The sequence below is a fragment of the Coregonus lavaretus genome (genome assembly GCF_964263955.1).
Source record: "Coregonus lavaretus genome assembly, chromosome: 6".
In the NCBI taxonomy this organism is placed as follows: domain Eukaryota; kingdom Metazoa; phylum Chordata; class Actinopteri; order Salmoniformes; family Salmonidae; genus Coregonus; species Coregonus lavaretus.
The window spans coordinates 29,874,133-29,893,359 of record NC_139993.1 but is presented as its reverse complement, the minus strand read 5'-3'; the positions used below and the strand labels follow the sequence as shown (position 1 = coordinate 29,893,359).

The 19,227-nt window shown below is 43.1% G+C and overlaps 1 protein-coding gene across 1 annotated transcript in view; it reads right to left on the bottom strand.

Moving 5' to 3' along the window:
• Positions 1-19,227, bottom strand: part of LOC311131284 (microtubule-associated protein 1S-like) — a 47,731-nt gene that overhangs the window by 12,950 nt on the left and 15,554 nt on the right. Inside the window, exon 2 of the mRNA XM_084164175.1 lies at positions 15,682-15,783. Coding sequence (XP_084020301.1) covers positions 15,682-15,783 — 102 coding nt within the window. The remainder of the gene's footprint in view (positions 1-15,681; positions 15,784-19,227) is intronic.

Genomic DNA, 19,227 nt, shown 5'->3' with positions numbered 1-19,227 from the left:
ATTCCAGACCTGCTCGCTTATTTGTACATAGAGGTTATGGGGAGGGCCAGTGGCGTAAGTAACTGATCTTGACACAGGTCTTGGTAGTGGTGGTCAGCTAGTGAAGAGGTCCCTACTGAATTTGAATCGTGGGAAAGCCAAATAAAAAAAGGATAAGAAAAGGCAATCGAGTTTGATTACATTTTTAAGGTCCAAAGATCCAGAGAGAGATGGTGAATCAAACCCAGAATGAGCCAGAGAACTGTCAGTGCCGGAGGAGAGGAGTGAGGGGCAAACTGTCCCTGATGGCGATGCCTTAGCTAGCAGCGCTGCTAATCCCACCAGTTCAGCATCAACACTGGCACCTCCACTAGCTAGTAGGCCTACTAGCGAGTCAGACTCAGCAGGAGAGGGAGACGGGGAGCTGGGGGGGAGATGGGCAGTGCATCCACCAATGAAGTGCTCGGAGCAGGTGCAATTTGCAGTTCAAGAACAAGCAAACGTATGACCCCTGGCTTGTCATGCAGAATTCAAAGCTGGGCTGTACCACATGCAAAAAGGTAGGGAGCTTGGGCCTAGAAACGACTGGAGGGATTAAACTAGCAAAAGAGTGGGTGGAATGTACAGTAACATCCTCTGCCTCAGACTTAAAAACAAAAAAAGGTTTTTGAACATGCTCGAACCAAGGCGCATTTGATGGCAGCAAGCCTTGTAGACAAGACTAAAGAGGACACCCAGGTTATAGTTAACAGTCAAAATAAAAAATTAAAAAGACTACAGCCAGAGTCATCAGAACAGCCGTAGAAGGAGGCTAAACGTCACAGCCACAGGCCCGCTCATGGCTTTGAGCAAAAAACGAATATGTGCGTCATATTATCACATAGACAGGAGGCCTATATACCCTCATGTGTGTTCTGCTGTAGCCTACATTGATTTATTTTATTTGAAGTTATATTCCGATATTGTGATATTTGTTCTACTGCTACATTGATGTCTTGAAAATTATATGAAATATACTTTTTTTCTCTCAATCTGTTTCGGTATCTCAGATTTGCGCCAGTCCCCTGTACATCACTGAGGTGCAGAGAAGGTAGTTGTGGACAGCCTTGAGAAACCAATGTCTTTAGCGTATCAACTTCCCACCCTTCTCATTTCCCTAGTCAACCCTATTTGCTGTGCTGAGAAAAGAGGAACCATTATTTCCAGTCACCAGAATATGTGTAAAAGAGACATGCTCAAAGAGAGGGCTCCAGCTCCAACCTTGACCCTTGTGTAGAGACGAAACGCAACACGAGGAAGAACTTCCTTCCTGTCAGCTAGTCGAGCTAGGACGGTGCTATGGCAACAGCTGCAGCGCCTAGGCTATTCCCCAGACACAGCCAGAGAACACAAAAGCACAAGGAAGCAAAGAATGAAGTTGACACAAATTATCATAATTCTATTTTGGAATGATTCAACAAGGCCCATGACCACATCGTGTATCTAATGGTCCATCAGTGTGAATCTCTCAGAGAACAGATATTAGCTGAATCCATGAATAACTTGAATTATTTAACAAAAGGCTTCTTGACTACCAAGGTTCTCAAGACTACCTCAGCCCTTTTCTCCACATGTGCTTTGTCTCTGGTTGAGCCCTGTCCTATCAGAGATACAGTGAGGGAAAAAAGTATTTGATCCCCTGCTGATTTTGTACATTTGCCCACTGACAAAGAAATGATCAGTCTATAATTTTAATGGTATATTTATTTGAACAGTGAGAGACAGATTAACAACAAAAAAATCCAGAAAAACACATGTCAAAAATGTTATAAATTGATTTGCATTTTAGGGAGGGAAATAAGTATTTGACCCCTCTGCAAAATATGACTTAGTACTTGGTGGCAAAACCCTTGTTTGCAATCACAGAGGTCAGACGTTTCTTGTAGTTGGCCACCAGGTTTGCACACATCTCAGGAGGGATTTTGTCCCACTCCTCTTTGCAGATCTTCTCCAAGTCATTAAGGTTTCGAGCCTGACTTTTGGCAATTCGAACCTTCAGCTCCCTCCACAGATTTTCTATGGGATTAAGGTCTGGAGACTGGCTAGGCCACTCCAGGACCTTAATGTGCTTCTTCTTGAGCCACTCCTTTGTTGCCTTGGCCGTGTGTTTTGGGTCATTGTCATGCTGGAATACCCATCCACAACCCATTTTCAATGCCCTGGCTGAGGGAAGGAGGTTCTCACCCAAGATTTGACGGTACATGGCCCCGTCCATCGTCCCTTTGATGCGGTGAAGTTGTCCTGTCCCCTTAGCGGAAAAACACCCCCAAAGCATAATGTTTCCACCTCCATGTTTGACGGTGGGGATGGTGTTCTTGGGGTCATAGGCAGCATTCCTCCTCCTCCAAACACGGCGAGTTGAGTTGATGCCAAAGAGCTCGATTTTGGTCTCATCTGACCACAACCCTTTCACCCAGTTCTCCTCTGAATCATTCAGAAGTTCATTGGCAAACTTCAGATGGACCTGTATATGTGCTTTCTTGAGCAGGGGGACCTTGCGGGCACTACAGGATTTCAGTCCTTCACGGCGTAGTGTGTTACCAATTGTTTTCTTGATGACTATGGTCCCAGCTGCCTTGAGATCATTGACAAGATCCTCCCGTGTAGTTCTGGGCTGATTCCTCACTGTTCTCATGATCATTGCAACTCCACGAGGTGAGATCTTGCATGGAGCCCCAGGTCGAGGGAGATTGACACTTGTTCGCACCAACTGTTGTCACCTTCTCACCAAGCTGCTTGGCGATGGTCTTGTAGCCCATTCCAACCTTGTGTAGGTCTACAATCTTGTCCCTGACATCCTTAGGAGCACTCCCTTTAAGAGTGTGCTCCTAATCTCAGCTCGTTACCTGTATAAAAGACACCTGGGAGCCAGAAATCTTTCTGATTGAGATGGGGTCAAATACTTATTTCCCTCATTAAAATGCAAATCAATTTATAACATTTTTGACATGCGTTTTTCTGGATTTTTTTGTTGTTATTTTGTCACTCATTGTTCAAATAAACCTACCATTAAAATTATAGACTGATAATTTCTTTGTCAGTGGGCAAACGTACAAAATCAGCAGGGGATCAAATACTTTTTTCAAATCACTGTATGTGCCCCCTGCAGGGGGAAACTTGAGCGGCACACAGGGCAGCATTTGACTCCCCACCACGTGAGACTGAGAAATTGTGCCAATGAAAGCATGACTTAAGGATTACCCTACAACAAAAACCACGCTCTGTTCCCTTCGTCCCCCTGCCCTCTTTGATGGCTCTCTGGGCGTTGGCTCCATTTGCCCCTTGGGGCAGATCCTTTCTTCCACTGTCAGGTTCTTATTGTACATACACACACTGCAATGTATTATTCTGTGCTGCTGGAAAAGACAAAGCTGAAACCAGCCTGAAATATTTACAGCGATATGGCTGAAAGGAAACAGAGAGCAGGATGGTTCCAGTTTCTGCCTTTATTTTTCAACTCTGGATGAGTCAGACTGCAAAGCAAATGTAGAACAGATTTGAATCAGGGTTTTTGAAAGAGGAATATCTTCTCCTCTGGCTTCCTTCTGAGGTGAATTGTCATTCTTTTTTAAGGTTTGCCATTTGCAGGTGTATCCAAACACTCTTCTACTCCCTCCCCATCCCCCGAAACCCCAACCCTGCAAAAGCACTGCTTCAATATTTCATAGCAATGCAAATGTGCACACAGGCACGTTCTGTACAAACACACACACACTACAGTTGTACTGCAGTCTGACACAATATTTTTTCATAAGGGCAATAATTTGTCAAACAGTAAAGTACATTATCCTCATGACTCCTGTAATAAATGTGTCTGCCCTGCCGCTGCACCTGCACCTGGCTGCTGGAATGAGAAAGCCTCTCACGAAAAATGCCTCTCTCCCCCTCCCGCGGCTGCGTGCTTCCAGCACACCAAATCCAGCCCCCTGTCACTCAAGCAGGAAGCACAGTTCCTCGCTGTTTACATTCTCTCAGCATGCTATCAATGCATGCAGTCAAAATATTCTTCCAAAACAAGAACGACGCTCCTTTCCACGTTGCTTCTTAATATGAATCCACGTTTGCTGTATTGTACTATTAGTTTGTTTGTCTTACTCTGCAAAATACTAGTTAGTTAGTCTTAGGAAGCCGGCAAAATAATACTAATCACTAATGCTAATCGCTAACTAGCTTGCTGGCTAGCTAAATGCCATTTAGCTAATGCACTGAGCTAGGGCAAAGCAAAGCAAACATTAACTCTAATACAGGTTGCTCCTTGCTACCAGTGGTGGTGTAGATCTAGGGTGACCACATTTAAAATATCCAAATGCAGGACAACAGGATGATTTTGAGGGAAATTCCCGAGGCAGTGTAACCCCCCTCCCCCCGGAGAGCAATACAAATAAATTGCATAATAATTTCTCAAAGTTTGTACCGACAGATATTGAATATCATTATAGAATATGCATAAAACGCATCCTCCAATTGCAATGTCTGCCTATTGTCTCAATAACATTTTTAATAGCTTAAAACACCAAGGCATACCTAGGGCTGTTGCGGTGACCGTATTACCGCCACACCGGCGGTCACGAGTCATGAAGGCAGTCAAATCCCACATGACCGTTTAGTCACGGTAATTAGGCTTCTCCAAGCTCTGATGCTGTTGATGGTCATTAGTAGCCTACCAAATCTGCTAACTGCCTGGTACTCAGCACTCTATTGTCCCTCTAATCACTCTGACATCAATGCAAATGTGATCGAAAATCGAATGAAACACGATTTTCACGAGAGCCCATGAGCTCAGGTTGCGCAACATTTCTATAGGCTATGCAATTGCGCGAGAAAACAGAGTGATGGCCTCTGTTTAAAAGAGGAGGATCCCATCAGCTTTCTATAGGCTAGGCCTAATACAGTGGCTTGCGAAAGTATTCACCCCCCTTGGTATTTTTCCTATTTTGTTGCCTTACAACCTGGAATTAAATTGGATTTTTGGGGGGTTTGTATCATTTGATTTACACAACATGCCTACCACTTTGTAGATGCAAAATATTTTTTATTGTGAAACAAACAAGAAATAAGACAAAAAACAGAACACTTGAGCGTGCATAACTATTCACCCCCCCCAGTCAATACTTTGTAGAGCCACCTTTTGCAGCAATTACAGCTGCAAGTCTCTTGGGGTATGTCTCTATAAGCTTGGCACATCTAGCCACTGGGATTTTTGCCCATTCTTCAAGGCAAAACTGCTCCAGCTTCGTCAAGTTGGATGGGTTCCGCTGGTGTACAGCAATCTTTAAGTCATACCACAGATTCTAAATTGGATTGAGGTCTGGGCTTTGACTAGGCCATTCCAAGACATTTAAATGTTTCCCCTTAAACCACTCAAGTGTTGCTTTAGCAGTATGCTTTGGGTCATTGTCCTGCTGGAAGGTGAACCTCCTTCCCAGTATCAAATCTCTGGAAGACTGAAACAGGTTTCCCCTCAAGAATTTCCCTGTATTTAGCGCCATCCATCATTCCTTCAATTCTGACCAGTTTCCCAGTCCCTGCCGATGAAAAACATCCCCACAGCATGATGCTGCCACCACCATGCTTCACTGTGGGGATGGTGTTCTCTGGGTGATGATAGGTGTTGGGTTTGCGCCAGACATAGCGTTTTCCTTGATGGCCAGAAAGCTCCATTTTAGTCTCATCTGACCAGAGTACCTTCTTCCATATGTTTGGGGAGTCTCCCACATGCCTTTTGGCGAACACCAAACGTGTTTGCTTATTTATTTCTTTAAGCAATGGCTTTTTTCTGGCCACTCTTCCGTAAAGCCCAGCTCTGTGGAGTGTACGGCTTAAAGTGGTCCTATGGACAGATACTCCAATCTCCGCTCTGGAGCTTTGCAGCTCCTTCAGGGTTATCTTTGGTCTCTTTGTTGCCTCTCTGATTAATGCCCTCCTTGCCTGGTCCGTGAGTTTTGGTGGGCGGCCCTCTCTTAGCAGGTTTGTTGTGGTGCCATATTCTTTCAATTTTTTAATAATGGATTTAATGGTCTCCGTGGGATGTTCAAAGTGTCTGATATTTTTTTATAACCCAACCCTGATCTGTACTTCTCCACAAGTTTGTTCCTGACCTGTTTGGAGAGCTCCTTGGTCTTCATGGTGGCCCTTGCTTAGTGGTGTTGCAGACTCTGGGGCCTTTCAGAACAGGTGTATATATACACTGAGATCATGTGACACTTAGATTGCACACAGGTGGACTTTATTTAACTAATTATGTGACTTCTGAAGGTAATTGGTTGCACCAGATCTTATTTAGAGGCTTCATAGCATAGGGGGTGAATACATATGCACGCACCACTTTTCCGCTATTTATTTTGTATACTTTTTTTTTTTAAACTATTATTTGTTACTTTTTTTTCACTTCACCAATTTGGACTATTTTGTGTGTCCATACATGCAATCCAAATAAAAATCCATTTAAATTACAGGTTGTAATGCAACAAAATAGGAAAAGCGAAAAGGGGGATGAATACTTTTGAAAGGCACTGTATACTTATTTCTCAACTTTCCTAATATTAAGCACGTTGCTTATCTTTACAACAGGAGTATAGCCTACCTGGCTGTTATGAAAATGAACCACGGGAAAATCATCCTCCATTCGCTATTTAAGCGCATAGATACCATGTATTTTTTCCCGCTGCCCCTGTTTCAAGACAGGTGCATGATAATGGTCCATTCTAAATCAAAACAAATTTCACACATATATTATTTAGTATATGTAAACACAAGATAAAAATAAAAAAATTGAATCATATTCGCACACCTCATGTAGCCTAGCCCATAGGCCTATATGTTTTGATATGGTTTGTATCACAACTAAAGTGGCCAAATAACATCTTAAAATTAAGCACATTAATCCACTTTAAAAAGGGGTGTAGAGCCTAACTGGCATACATAAGCAGCGCATGAGATTCAAGTTTGGGGAAGATAATTTTCACCATAAAAATGCACCTTTCTCATAAAAGCATTACATGCATAATCACATTTGCAGTCACTTTTGATAATGGTGTTTTCCCGCTAATCGAACATTTGCGCGTATAGCCTACTGCCATGTGCGCATTGCTGCACTTATAATGTGAAGAAATAGCCTAATAGTTTATCAACATTTTAAGCTAAACATTCTGATCTGTTGCGTCAGCCACATTGCGTAAAAAAGGTTTTTTGATGCTAGTGGTTGTATTAATTTGGGATCCATCTTATCCCCAACTGCCCCAGACTATGTTTGGAATATTAATTTCTCGCACAGAATAGGTCAACTTTTGTACTATGGGGGATAGTAGATTGACATAGGTTAGTGCTTTTGCTGTTCGTTAGGCCTACTCATCTTGTTGGCTGACAAAAAGTAAATGTGGACAGTTCTTACAATATCTTCAATATGCACCTCGGAATTGGATAAGGATGCACGCAGTTGTGTCCCCGATGTATCGGTCTTCACTTGTAGCCTGGGAGAAAGACCCGATCACGTGATGGAGCGCCATGTGAGTGAGAGGTGCTTCGGATTGGGCAGCACTCAGGGCCAAGGGCACAACAGCCAATGGCAGCAAAAGGCATGGATTTTTTCTGGGTACATTACGGCCACACAAAGGGGATGCCCCCGTGAAATTTGAGGCATTATATTATATTATATTATATTAAGTGCTTGTCAAATTGTGAATGCGAGACTGATGAAGTGTGTACAGCCTGTGCAAAAAACAAAGCAAAGCTCATGCCTTTCAAGCAACTCTTTTCAAATCATCATTAGAGTAGCATCATGCAGCCTTAAAACTTTTTTTAAAATCAAAACATATAGCCCAATGTTTGTAGAACAACTAAAGTTACATTAATAAGTCTAAAATAAGCATATAGGAGTACCTATTTCTTTGTTAACCGCTCAACACAGAATAGCCGCATGTGCGCACTCCCTCAAATCGTTTGGAGAAAATATCCTTTCTATTTTATTCAGCTTTGTTCAATTATATTCTTCATACTATAAAATAATATAAAATAATGCCACGGAACTCTTAGCAAATCTTGTCTGCTAAATGAACTAGTGTAGCCCACAGCCATTTGGCATAGCCAGATCAGAACCTAACATAAGGACAACTCAGAGTATGTTAATTCTGTTCTTCTGAAATAGACTACATTTTCTTCATATCATGCTTCTTTAGTCCGGTCTAAAATAAATAATGGATTTTTTGTGAAGGTGTAGGCTATATTACATGGATTTATTATACTTTTTTAAATGTAGATGTTCCAAAGGTCCGCATCAGTGGCTTGTAGGCTATGTGTGGAAGCCAGGAGATGTCTATGTTAATTAACGGTCAACTCCCGTGAGACCGACAGTTATTTGCTTGACAATCACCGGCTGATGAAATTGTGACCACCACAGCCCTAGGCATACCTAACTTCAAAATAGGCCAGGGCATCATCACTGTCAATCGTAAATGATAATTCTTCACGTTTTCCCAGTGAAATGTACAAACTGCGTCTGCCAATAATTTGACCTCGATCAGTTTCAAGGGAATATGCATTTTGATCTTCTTGAATTACTGTTTCGTGAGCAAATTAGAGCAGATGGTATTAACTACAGTGGGGGGGAAAAGTATTTAGTCAGCCACCAATTGTGCAAGTTCTCCCACTTAAAAAGATGAGAGAGGCCTGTAATTTTCATCATAGGTACACGTCAACTATGACAGACAAAATGAGAAAAAAAATCCAGAAAATCACATTGTAGGATTTTTAATGAATTTATTTGCAAATTATGGTGGAAAATAAGTATTTGGTCAATAAAAGTTTCTCAATACTTTGTTATATACCCTTTGTTGGCAATGACACAGGTCAAACGTTTTCTGTAAGTCTTCACAAGGTTTTCCCACACTGTTGCTGGTATTTTGGCCCATTCCTCCATGCAGATCTCCTCTAGAGCAGTGATGTTTTGGGGCTGTCGCTGGGCAACACAGACTTTCAACTCCCTCCAAAGATTTTCTATGGGGTTGAGATCTGGAGACTGGCTAGGCCACTCCAGGACCTTGAAATGCTTCTTACGAAGCCACTTCTTCGTTGCCCGGGCGGTGTGTTTGGGATCATTGTCATGCTGAAAGACCCAGCAACGTTTCATCTTCAATGTCCTTGCTGATGGAAGGAGGTTTTCACTCAAAATCTCACGATACATGGCCCCATTCATTCTTTCCTTTACACGGATCAGTCGTCCTGGTCCCTTTGCAAAAAAAACAGCCCCAAAGCATGATGTTTCCACCCCCATGCTTCACAGTAGGTATGGTGTTCTTTGGATGCAACTCAGCATTCTTTGTCCTCCAAACACGACGAGTTGAGTTTTTACCAAAAAGTTCTATTTTGGTTTCATCTGACCATATGACATTCTCCCAATCCTCTTCTGGATCATCCAAATGCACTCTAGCAAACTTCAGACGGACCTGGACATGTACTGGCTTAAGCAGGGGGACACGTCTGGCACTGCAGGATTTGAGTCCCTGGCGGCGTAGTGTGTTACTGATGGTAGGCTTTGTTACTTTGGTCCCAGCTCTCTGCAGGTCATTCACTAGGTCCCCTCGTGTGGTTCTGGGATTTTTGCTCACCGTTCTTGTGATCATTTTGACCCCACGGGGTGAGATCTTGCGTGGAGCCCCAGATTGAGGGAGATTATCAGTGGTCTTGTATGTCTTCCATTTACTAATAATTGCTCCCACAGTTGATTTCTTCAAACCAAGCTGCTTACCTATTGCAGATTCAGTCTTCCCAGCCTGGTGCAGGTCTACAATTTTGTTTCTGGTGTCCTTTGACAGCTCTTTGGTCTTGGCCATAGTGGAGTTTGGAGTGTGACTGTTTGAGGTTGTGGACAGGTGTCTTTTATACTGATAACAAGTTCAAACAGGTGCCATTAAAACAGGTAATGAGTGGAGGACAGAGGAGCCTCTTAAAGAAGAAGTTACAGGTCTGTGAGAGCCAGAAATCTTGCTTGTTTGTAGGTGACCAAATACTTATTTTCCACCATAATTTGCAAATAAATTCATAAAAAATCCTACAATGTGATTTTCTGGATTTTTTTCCCTCATTTTGTCTGTCATAGTTGACGTGTACCTATGATGAAAATTACAGGCCTCTCTCATCTTTTTAAGTGGGAGAACTTGCACAATTGGTGGCTGACTAAATACTTTTTTTCCCCACTGTATATAGCCTTCCTGTATTTTGTTTAAATCAAAGCAGATTATGTGTGCACGTGCTGTTGAGTTTTGGCCGGATTATAATTTTTGGGGACTATTCAGCTAACCATGCTAGAATCTCATAGGAAATGAGGTGGTGTTTTTGTTGTAACATTATACCATCATTGTGATATTCCAAGACATTGAGTCAGCTTTGATCTAACTTTACTAAACAAGCACCATTGTGAGAAGTGGCGCTGCGGCAGCACTACATCCCTGCAGGTCGCAGGACCGACCAAGCAATTGAAGCGTAGCCTACTGCTGATGCAGAAACGAGAGACCACATTTGTGGCTGTTTTATGAAAATCTCAGAATATTTGGCCAAGGACACATTTCTGGTTGGTCTCAGGGAAATTAAAACAGATAGGATGGGAGTCATAAAACAGGATTGAGTGAAGTAGCAGCAAATATGTTGAATGAGCAACAAATGAGCATGGAGAGCCTCACAAGTTTGACGAAATGACCTTATACAGTACCAGTCAAAAGTTTGGACACACCTACTCATTCAAGGGTTTTTCTTTATTTTTAATATTTTTTTACATTGTAGAATAATAGTGAAGACATCAAAACTATTAAACAACACATATGGAATCATGTAGTAATCAAAAAAGTGTTAAACAAATCAAAATATATTTTAGATTTTAGATTCTTCAAATACCCTTTGCCTCGATGACAGCTTTGCACACGCTTGGCATTCTCTCAACCAGCTTCATGAGGTAGTCACCTGGAATGCATTTCAATTAACAGGTGTGCCTTCTTAAAAGTTAATTTGTGGAATTTATTTCCTTCTAAATGCGTTTGAGCTAAATGCTAAAATATCAAGTCCATATTATGGCAAGAACAGCTCAAATAAGCAAAGAGAAATGACAGTCCATTAATTTAAGACATGAAGGGCAGTCAATACGGAACATTTCAAGAACTTTAAAAGTTTCTTCAAGTGCAGTCACAAAAACCATCAAGCGCTATGATGAAACTGGCTCTCATGATGACCACCACAGGAATGGAAGACCCAGAGTTACCTCTGCTGCAGAGGACAAGTTCATTAGAGTTACCAGCCTCAGAAATTGCAGCCCAAATAAATGCTTCACAGAGTTCAAGTAACAGACACATCTCAACATCAACTGTTCAGAGGAGACCGTGTGAATCAGGCCTTCATGGTCCAATTGCTCCAAAGAAACCCCTACTAAAAGGAAACCAATAAGAGACTTGCTTGGACCAAGAAACACGAGCAATGGACATTAGACCGGTGGAAATGTGTCCTTTGGTCTGGAGTCCAAATAGGAGATTTTTGGTTCCAACCGCCGTGTCTTTGTGTGGGTGAACGGATGAACGGATGACCTCCGCATGTAGAAGAGATTAACAGTAATAACCACTGTTAATAGTTTAGGCTTCAATATATGGACATCATTTCAACATGACACATTCAATAATGATAAAAGAAAGCAGCTCTGATAAAAAACAAAATCCCCTTGAAAACATACAGGTAACTGCCCAAAATAAAGGAAACAACAACATAGTGTCTTAATGGGGTGTTGGGCCACCACGAGCCACCAGAATAGCTTCAATGCACCTTGGCATAAATTCGACAAGTGTCTGGAACTCATTCTTCCACGATAAATTCCATCATTTGGTGTTTTGTTGATGGTAGTGGAAAAAGCTGCAAATCATGGGCTGGTGCCACCAACTGAAAAAGTTAGTGGCACCAGTGCCACCAGGGGAAAGTCTGGAGCCATGCCCACTGTAACAGGAGACAGTCAGCCTCACAGGGGTAAAAGACACCTTATCCAAAACAGAAATCTATCAGTAGCATAATCATTGCTATAGAGTAGCCTAATTTCTAAAACTGTGTCATCACTGTTTGGTAACTTTCCTCCAGTATCAAAAAAATAAAATGTATGCACTCACTAACTGTAAGTCGCTCTGGATAAGAGCGTCTGCTAAATGACTAAAAATGTAAATATACTGTATATTCTAACTTATTTGTATTAGGCATTTGTCATGAATTAGCCCATTCTGGATAAGGTTTTACTGTAGGCCTATGAAATGAGACAAAGCAAGGCACTGTGTGGCACACCATGTGCCCCCTGATGACTCTCATGCTCCCCCCATCCTGCACCACCCGCACAGGATCACTCCACTAGTGTAAACACACACACACATACAGGCTCTGACGCCACACATTCCTCAACAGCTGGCCTGCCATTAGTCAGCCTGCTGCCTGGAAGAGGCTCTGCAGCACATATTCGATAGTGGAGCACTGCAGTAATATAGTAGTAGTACTTTTACAGAGTCGCAATAGCCTGAGCTAGCGAACGAGCTCGCTAGCATGAGAGTGCAAGTGTGGTTGTATTGTGGGTGTTGGGGTGTGACACGGATTGTGAATGGGTGAGGCCTGAAGTTGGGGCAAGGTATTTCTTGAAACTTGAGGAGAAAGTTGTCCCGAGGAGAAATACATGTTCTGGTGACTGAGGGAAGATGGGCTTCAGGGCGAGGAAGGTGCAGCTGTGGCCAACTATTTTCAGCTGTGAGGTCACACACTCACTCTCTCCTCCTCCCACTCTCCCTGGCATTTCTCTCTCTGCTTTCCATCAACCACCTGTCTCATTCCTCTGACCTCCCCACTAACATCATCACTAACACTCCACACGAACTACACTGCAAATAAACAAATAACGGTCTGAAGGAGCTACTCTGCTGAAGTTGTTGTGGTGTAAAGGAAGAACACTTGAGGCTCAATAAGATTTTCTCCAGAGTACAGATTTAATTGCAATATTTATACTGCTATAGTCTTGTGTGTGTTCCTTTGCTCAAACCATCAACTGACCTGACATGCAGAAACAGACCGCTGGCCACTGGTAGTGGACAGCACCCAGTACCACCCATGGCATTGCATACACACTCCCAGGCAGTCAAATAAAACATTACATTTACGTCATTTAGCAGACGCTCTTATCCAGAGCGACTTACAGTTAGTGCATACATTATTCTTTTTTATTTTCATACTGGCCCCCCGTGGGAATCGAACCCACAACCCTGGCGTTGCAAACGCCATGCTCTACCAACTGAGCTACCTCCCTGCCGGCCATTCCCTCCCCTACCCTGGACGACGCTGGGCCAATTGTGCGCCGCCCCATTGGTCTCCCGGTTGCGGCCGGCTACAGCAGAGCCTGGATTCGAACCAGGATCTCTAGTGGCACAGCTAGCACTGCGATGCAGTGCCTTAGACCACTGCGCCACTCGGGAGGTTGACTCATTGACTCATGTCTATCATTAGCGGCAGACGGGCAGATAACCCAGAAGGGCACACGCTTTCTGCCTTGACATACGACCAAGGCTGGCGATCCTCTGCTAGATTTCTCAAGTAGATGTTTGACTGAGGAGAAGTAAAGACAAATCAAGTATTTTTCTCAACGTCAATTCTAGAATGTATTGTCGATTATCTGCATGATAGATAAATAAATAGCCCACTCATCTGAAAAGTTCATCAGTCTATCCGAATTAGGCTTTTCAGTGGGGCTGAATTGAAAGATGCTGGCAGAGCAACCAGATATAAAAGATGGAGTTATCACTGGAGATAAAATCTCTTGTGGGGAAGCGAGCTCCATCTCCACTCGAGTGTGAAGATGCTGGGCAAGTGTAAACTTGCTGGTGTTTGCCTGACTGAGTAGACCCTGACCAGCCAAGCACGTCAAACTTTCTAATCCGCGAGCAGTCTGCAGCCCCCAGCTAACTGCTGCCACGGCCTCTCTGCACGCAAACCCCAAGTCCCAGTGCACCGCCGTGTTGCTAACCACTGTGGCCCTGCATGCAAACAGCAGGGAGGGAGACCAGACACACACACACCTAACAGGGGTCAATAATAGGATGCGAATGGGACTGTAAGCTATTGAGTAATGTAAGGAGGTTCCAATGGCTCAGTTTGTTGGAGCATGGTAGAATGGATATTCTCATTCAAAAGGAACTCTTGTACCATTTAGAATGTTTGACTAATTTATGCTTATGACGTCTTCTCTGAGAATTGTGACCGTCATGAGATGTAACAAAGCTGTCGGGTTTGAAAAGTGGGTCATAAACAGCATTCACACAGATATTCAATGTAACTCATTGAATGAACTTTGATAAGGAGCCAGACAACATAATTCAAATAATAGCAGGCATACAAGTATGTGTCAATAGTTGGACAGGAAAATAATGGCATCTTTTAGATAGATCTTAAGGCATTTGGCAGCTCACGGATAGATCTGGCATTGAATGAACAATGGAGATTGAACATCAGTATGCACAATGCTAAGGTAAAAGAGGACTGTGAGATTTTTTAAGACCTAGCTAATTAATGCTACATCATGCTACCTAGGTAAACAGGAGTTGGCAATTCATGGTAACGATGAGTGCCAGCTCATTACATTTACATTTACATTTTAGTCATTTAGCAGACGCTCTTATCCAGAGCGACTTACAGTTAGTGAATACATATTTTTTTTATACTGGCCCCCCGTGGGAATCGAACCCACAACCCTGGCGTTGCAAACGCCATGCTCTATCAACTGAGCTACATCCCTGCCGGCCATTCCCTCCCCTACCCTGGACGACGCTGGGCCAATTGTGCGCCGCCCATGAGTCTCCCGTTCGCGGCCGGCGGCGACAGAGCCTGGATAGCTCATCAAACAGGCCCAGGGACAACTATGGTGGAACTATTACATGCCTTTACTGAAAAAAATTAACAGTTAGCAACCCATTTTTGCTCATGGCCTATGATGGTATTTTCCACCGCATCAGCGACATACTGAAAGCACTGGAACGGCAGCGACAAGACTGATAGTTTCTATGAGCGATTCGAGCAGAAATGCAATGAACTGGGCCTGGCAGAAAGCGAAACTTGTTGTAAACAGAGTATAGAGGAGGCAATACTACTACAATACAGGACAATATCAATGTTCGAAAGAGAGCCAGGTTTGACCACTATGGTGAACTTAATTGCCTTGGCTCAGTGGACTACAAAATATTTGAAACAATTTTACAAAAGTTTGACGCCGGCAAACCAGAGCCTGTCAAAATATGCCAAGTACTTTGATTTCGTTAGACTTGCTGGATTGTCCAGTTCACAAATGGTAAGACACAAATCACCTGGAGAGCTCCTCAGCTTTTTGTTCCAGCATTACCTGACACAGACTGTCACCGTGGCAACAAAGTTACTGCAGCTGGTCCTCACTATACCAGCCACAACAGCAACCATTGAGAGGTCATGTTCTGTGTTGAAAGGGATAAAGACATACAGTCGAAACCGGGCCGATCAAGGACAATGACTGATCCCTTGTCATTAGCACCATCGCATCGAGACCGAGAGACTTTTAATACTGAGGGCCAACAGGGAGGAGTTTTACAGTTCAGTCAATTATGTTTTACCCAGAAGGATAGACAGGTGGAAAAAGCAAATTACCTTTTATTTCTTCCGAGAAGAAGGCAGAGTGTCGAGACACAAAGAGCTTGAGCTGCTCGTCCAGGTTACAGAATGTCAGGTCCACATCCCATGAGCGGATGCCTGTGAAAACACATACCAGGGTGGTTAGGAGCACACTCAATACTCAACAGCATGCTCAATTATTCAAACCAAACATTCACTTCTTAACATGACAGGTACTTTTACTTATCAGAGACTACAACGTGAGATTCCAAAGTACTTATGAGGAAAGTCAAGTATCATTCATTTGACATAGAAATATAATATTCTCGTAACGAAAGGCAATACTATCACAAAGCTAAATTAAAACAATGGATGCAACAAGAGGAGCAAAGCGGAGCTTAGCTGCACCCTGACAGAAGCCATACAGACTTATATGTAATTAGCCAGAGCTGGAAGTAGAACGTGCCCAGGCTCAGAGTTGCTTCATAATAACATACACAGACAAACGATTATTGGACGACACAGCCTAGTTTAATTATATCGTTGAGGTTTGTGTTAATGTCGGTCAGTCTAAGGGATTGTTTTTAGAGGGGAAAGGGAAGGATTCAAACTGAAACTACATCTGGGGAAGCCAAGCCTAGACTTCAGGGATGGGCTGAGAAAGTAACTCACTCACAAATAACATAGACAATTACAAATGTATTTTGAGTTAAAGCTGCAATATGTAACTTTTTAGGCTACACAAGCTTCAAAACAGCTGAAAATACACTGCTCAAAAAAATTAAGGGAACACTAAAATAACACATCCTAGATCTGAATGAATGAAATAATCTTATTAAAAAAAAAATTCTTTACATAGTTGAATGTGCTGAGAACAAAATCACACATATATTATCAATGGAAATCAAATTGATCAACCCATGGAGGTCTGGATTTGGAGTCACACTCAAAATTAAAGTGGAAAACCACACTACAGGCTGATCCAACTTTGATGTAATGTCCTTAAAACAAGTCAAAATGAGGCTCAGTAGTGTGTGTGGCCTCCACGTGCCTGTATGACCTCCCTACAACACCTGGGCATGCTCCTGATGAGGTGGCGGATGGTCTCCTGAGGGATCTCCTCCCAGACCTGGACTAAAGCATCCGCCAACTCCTGGACAGTCTGTGGTGCAACGTGGCGTTGGTGGATGGAGCGAGACATGATGTCCCAGATGTGCTCAATTGGATTCAGGTCTGGGGAACGGGCGGGCCAGTCCATAGCATCAATGCCTTCCTCTTGCAGGAACTGCTGACACACTCCAGCCACATGAGGTCTAGCATTGTCTTGCATTAGGAGGAACCCAGGGCCAACCGCACCAGCATATGGTCTCACAAGGGGTCTGAGGATCTCATCTCGGTACCTAATGGCAGTCAGGCTACCTCTGGCGAGCACATGGTGGGCTGTGCGGCCCCACAAAGAAATGCCACCCCACACCATGACTGACCCACCGCCAAACCGGTCATGCTGGAGGATGTTGCAGGCAGCAGAACGTTCTCCACGGCATCTCCAGACTCTGTCACGTCTGTCACATGTGCTCAGTGTGAACCTGCTTTCATCTGTGAAGAGCACAGGGCGCCAGTGGCGAATTTACCAATCTTGGTGTTCTCTGGCAAATGCCAAACGTCCTGCACGGTGTTGGGCTGTAAGCACAACCCCCAACTGTGGACGTCGGGCCCTCATACCACCCTCATGGAGTCTGTTTCTGACCGTTTGAGCAGACACATGCACATTTGTGGCCTGCTGGAGGTCATTTTGCAGGGCTCTGGCAGTGCTCCTCCTGCTCCTCCTTGCACAAAGGCGGAGGTAGCAGTCCTGCTGCTGGGTTGTTGCCCTCCTACGGCATCCTCCACGTCTCCTGATGTACTGGCCTGTCTCCTGGTAGTGCCTCCATGCTCTGGACACTACGCTGACAGACACAGCAAACCTTCTTGCCACAGCTTGCATTGATGTGCCATCCTGGATGAGCTGCACTACCTGAGCCACTTGTGTGGGTTGTAGACTCCGTCTCATGCTACCACTAGAGTGAAAGCACCGCCAGCATTCAAAAGTGACCAAAACATCAGCCAGGAAGCATAGGAACTGAGAAGTGGTCTGTGGTCACCACCTGCAAAACCAGTCCTTTATTGGGGGTGTCTTGCTAATTGCCTATAATTTCCACCTGTTGTCTATTCCATTTGCACAACAGCATGTGAAATTTATTGTCAATCAGTGTTGCTTCCTAAGTGGACAGTTTGATTTCACAGAAGTGTGATTGACTTGGAGTTACATTGTGTTGTTTAAGTGTTCCCTTTATTTTTTTGAGCAGTGTACAATATTTTTGGTTATGGAAAATATATTTCACAGCGGTTTAGATGGTACAATAATTATCTACACTATGACTGCTTGTTTAGTCACAAACTGAAATTAGGAGAACTATTAGAATTTTAGCAACCAGGAAATGGCAGAGTGATTTCTGCATACTGCACCTTTAATAACTAACTCACATACAGTAAATAATATAACAGGTTCCATTATGGCTCTGTCACTGTTGGAGGTACTTTTTGTAATGTCAACATGCTGTAAATACCATGCAGCTGATAAGTGAACGGAGGCCTCAAATTCCTAGCATCAATTAAATAGCAGAGGTACAATAACATTCTATGTAAAAATAGACAAAATACAGTCAAATGACCAAGACATGAACTAAGAGTATGACAAATAATAAGATAGAATCTAATGTATACATTTAATCTACAATTTTGCTGCAATTAAGCTATAGCATAGGTTAAAACGTGGACCTCCACTGCTTGACAAATGTATACAAAGGGTGTCTGTCATGTCCTCATATTGTCCATATGACGAGCCCTGCATGACAACCTAGCTACACTGCTAAGAAAGATCACTGCAGTAAAGGGATTGGCCATTTGAGGGCTTATGCATTGCATGTGATAATGACATAATTAACTTTAACAGTGGGAGGGCGATATCAGATTAAACTCTACTAGAATAAACTCTACTAGAAAAAGTAATGAATGCTAAACAGCGAAGTAGGACCTGAAGAGCAAATCTATTGAGACTTATCATTTAATAATCTAAATATATCTATCTTAAATGAAGACATACTGTAGGCCTATCTGAACCCAAAATACAAAACACTCCTTCCCTGCCTATACTACTGTATGTATGATTAATTATGAATCTTCACTCAAAATATGTTTGCAGAGAGATCTGTTTTTGAATTTGCTCCCCATAGTGAAGATCACGAGGGCCGATGACAAAGCAAGAGATATGCCTACTTCTCCAAAAACAGAGAAAAAAGGTTGAACTAGCAGTAGAAGATAAAGAACGCTTTGTGGAAGGCAGGCCACTCAATGGGTGACATGTCTGTTGTGTATGCAGGCCATGGATTAACTGGGACATTTTCAGCTTCCAGGAATTGTGTACAGATACTTGTGACATGGGGCTGAAACATGATGTGAAGGCGGCGGATGAATGGCACGACAATGGGCCTCAGGATCTCATCACAGTATCTCTATGCATTACATTTGCCATCAATAAAATGC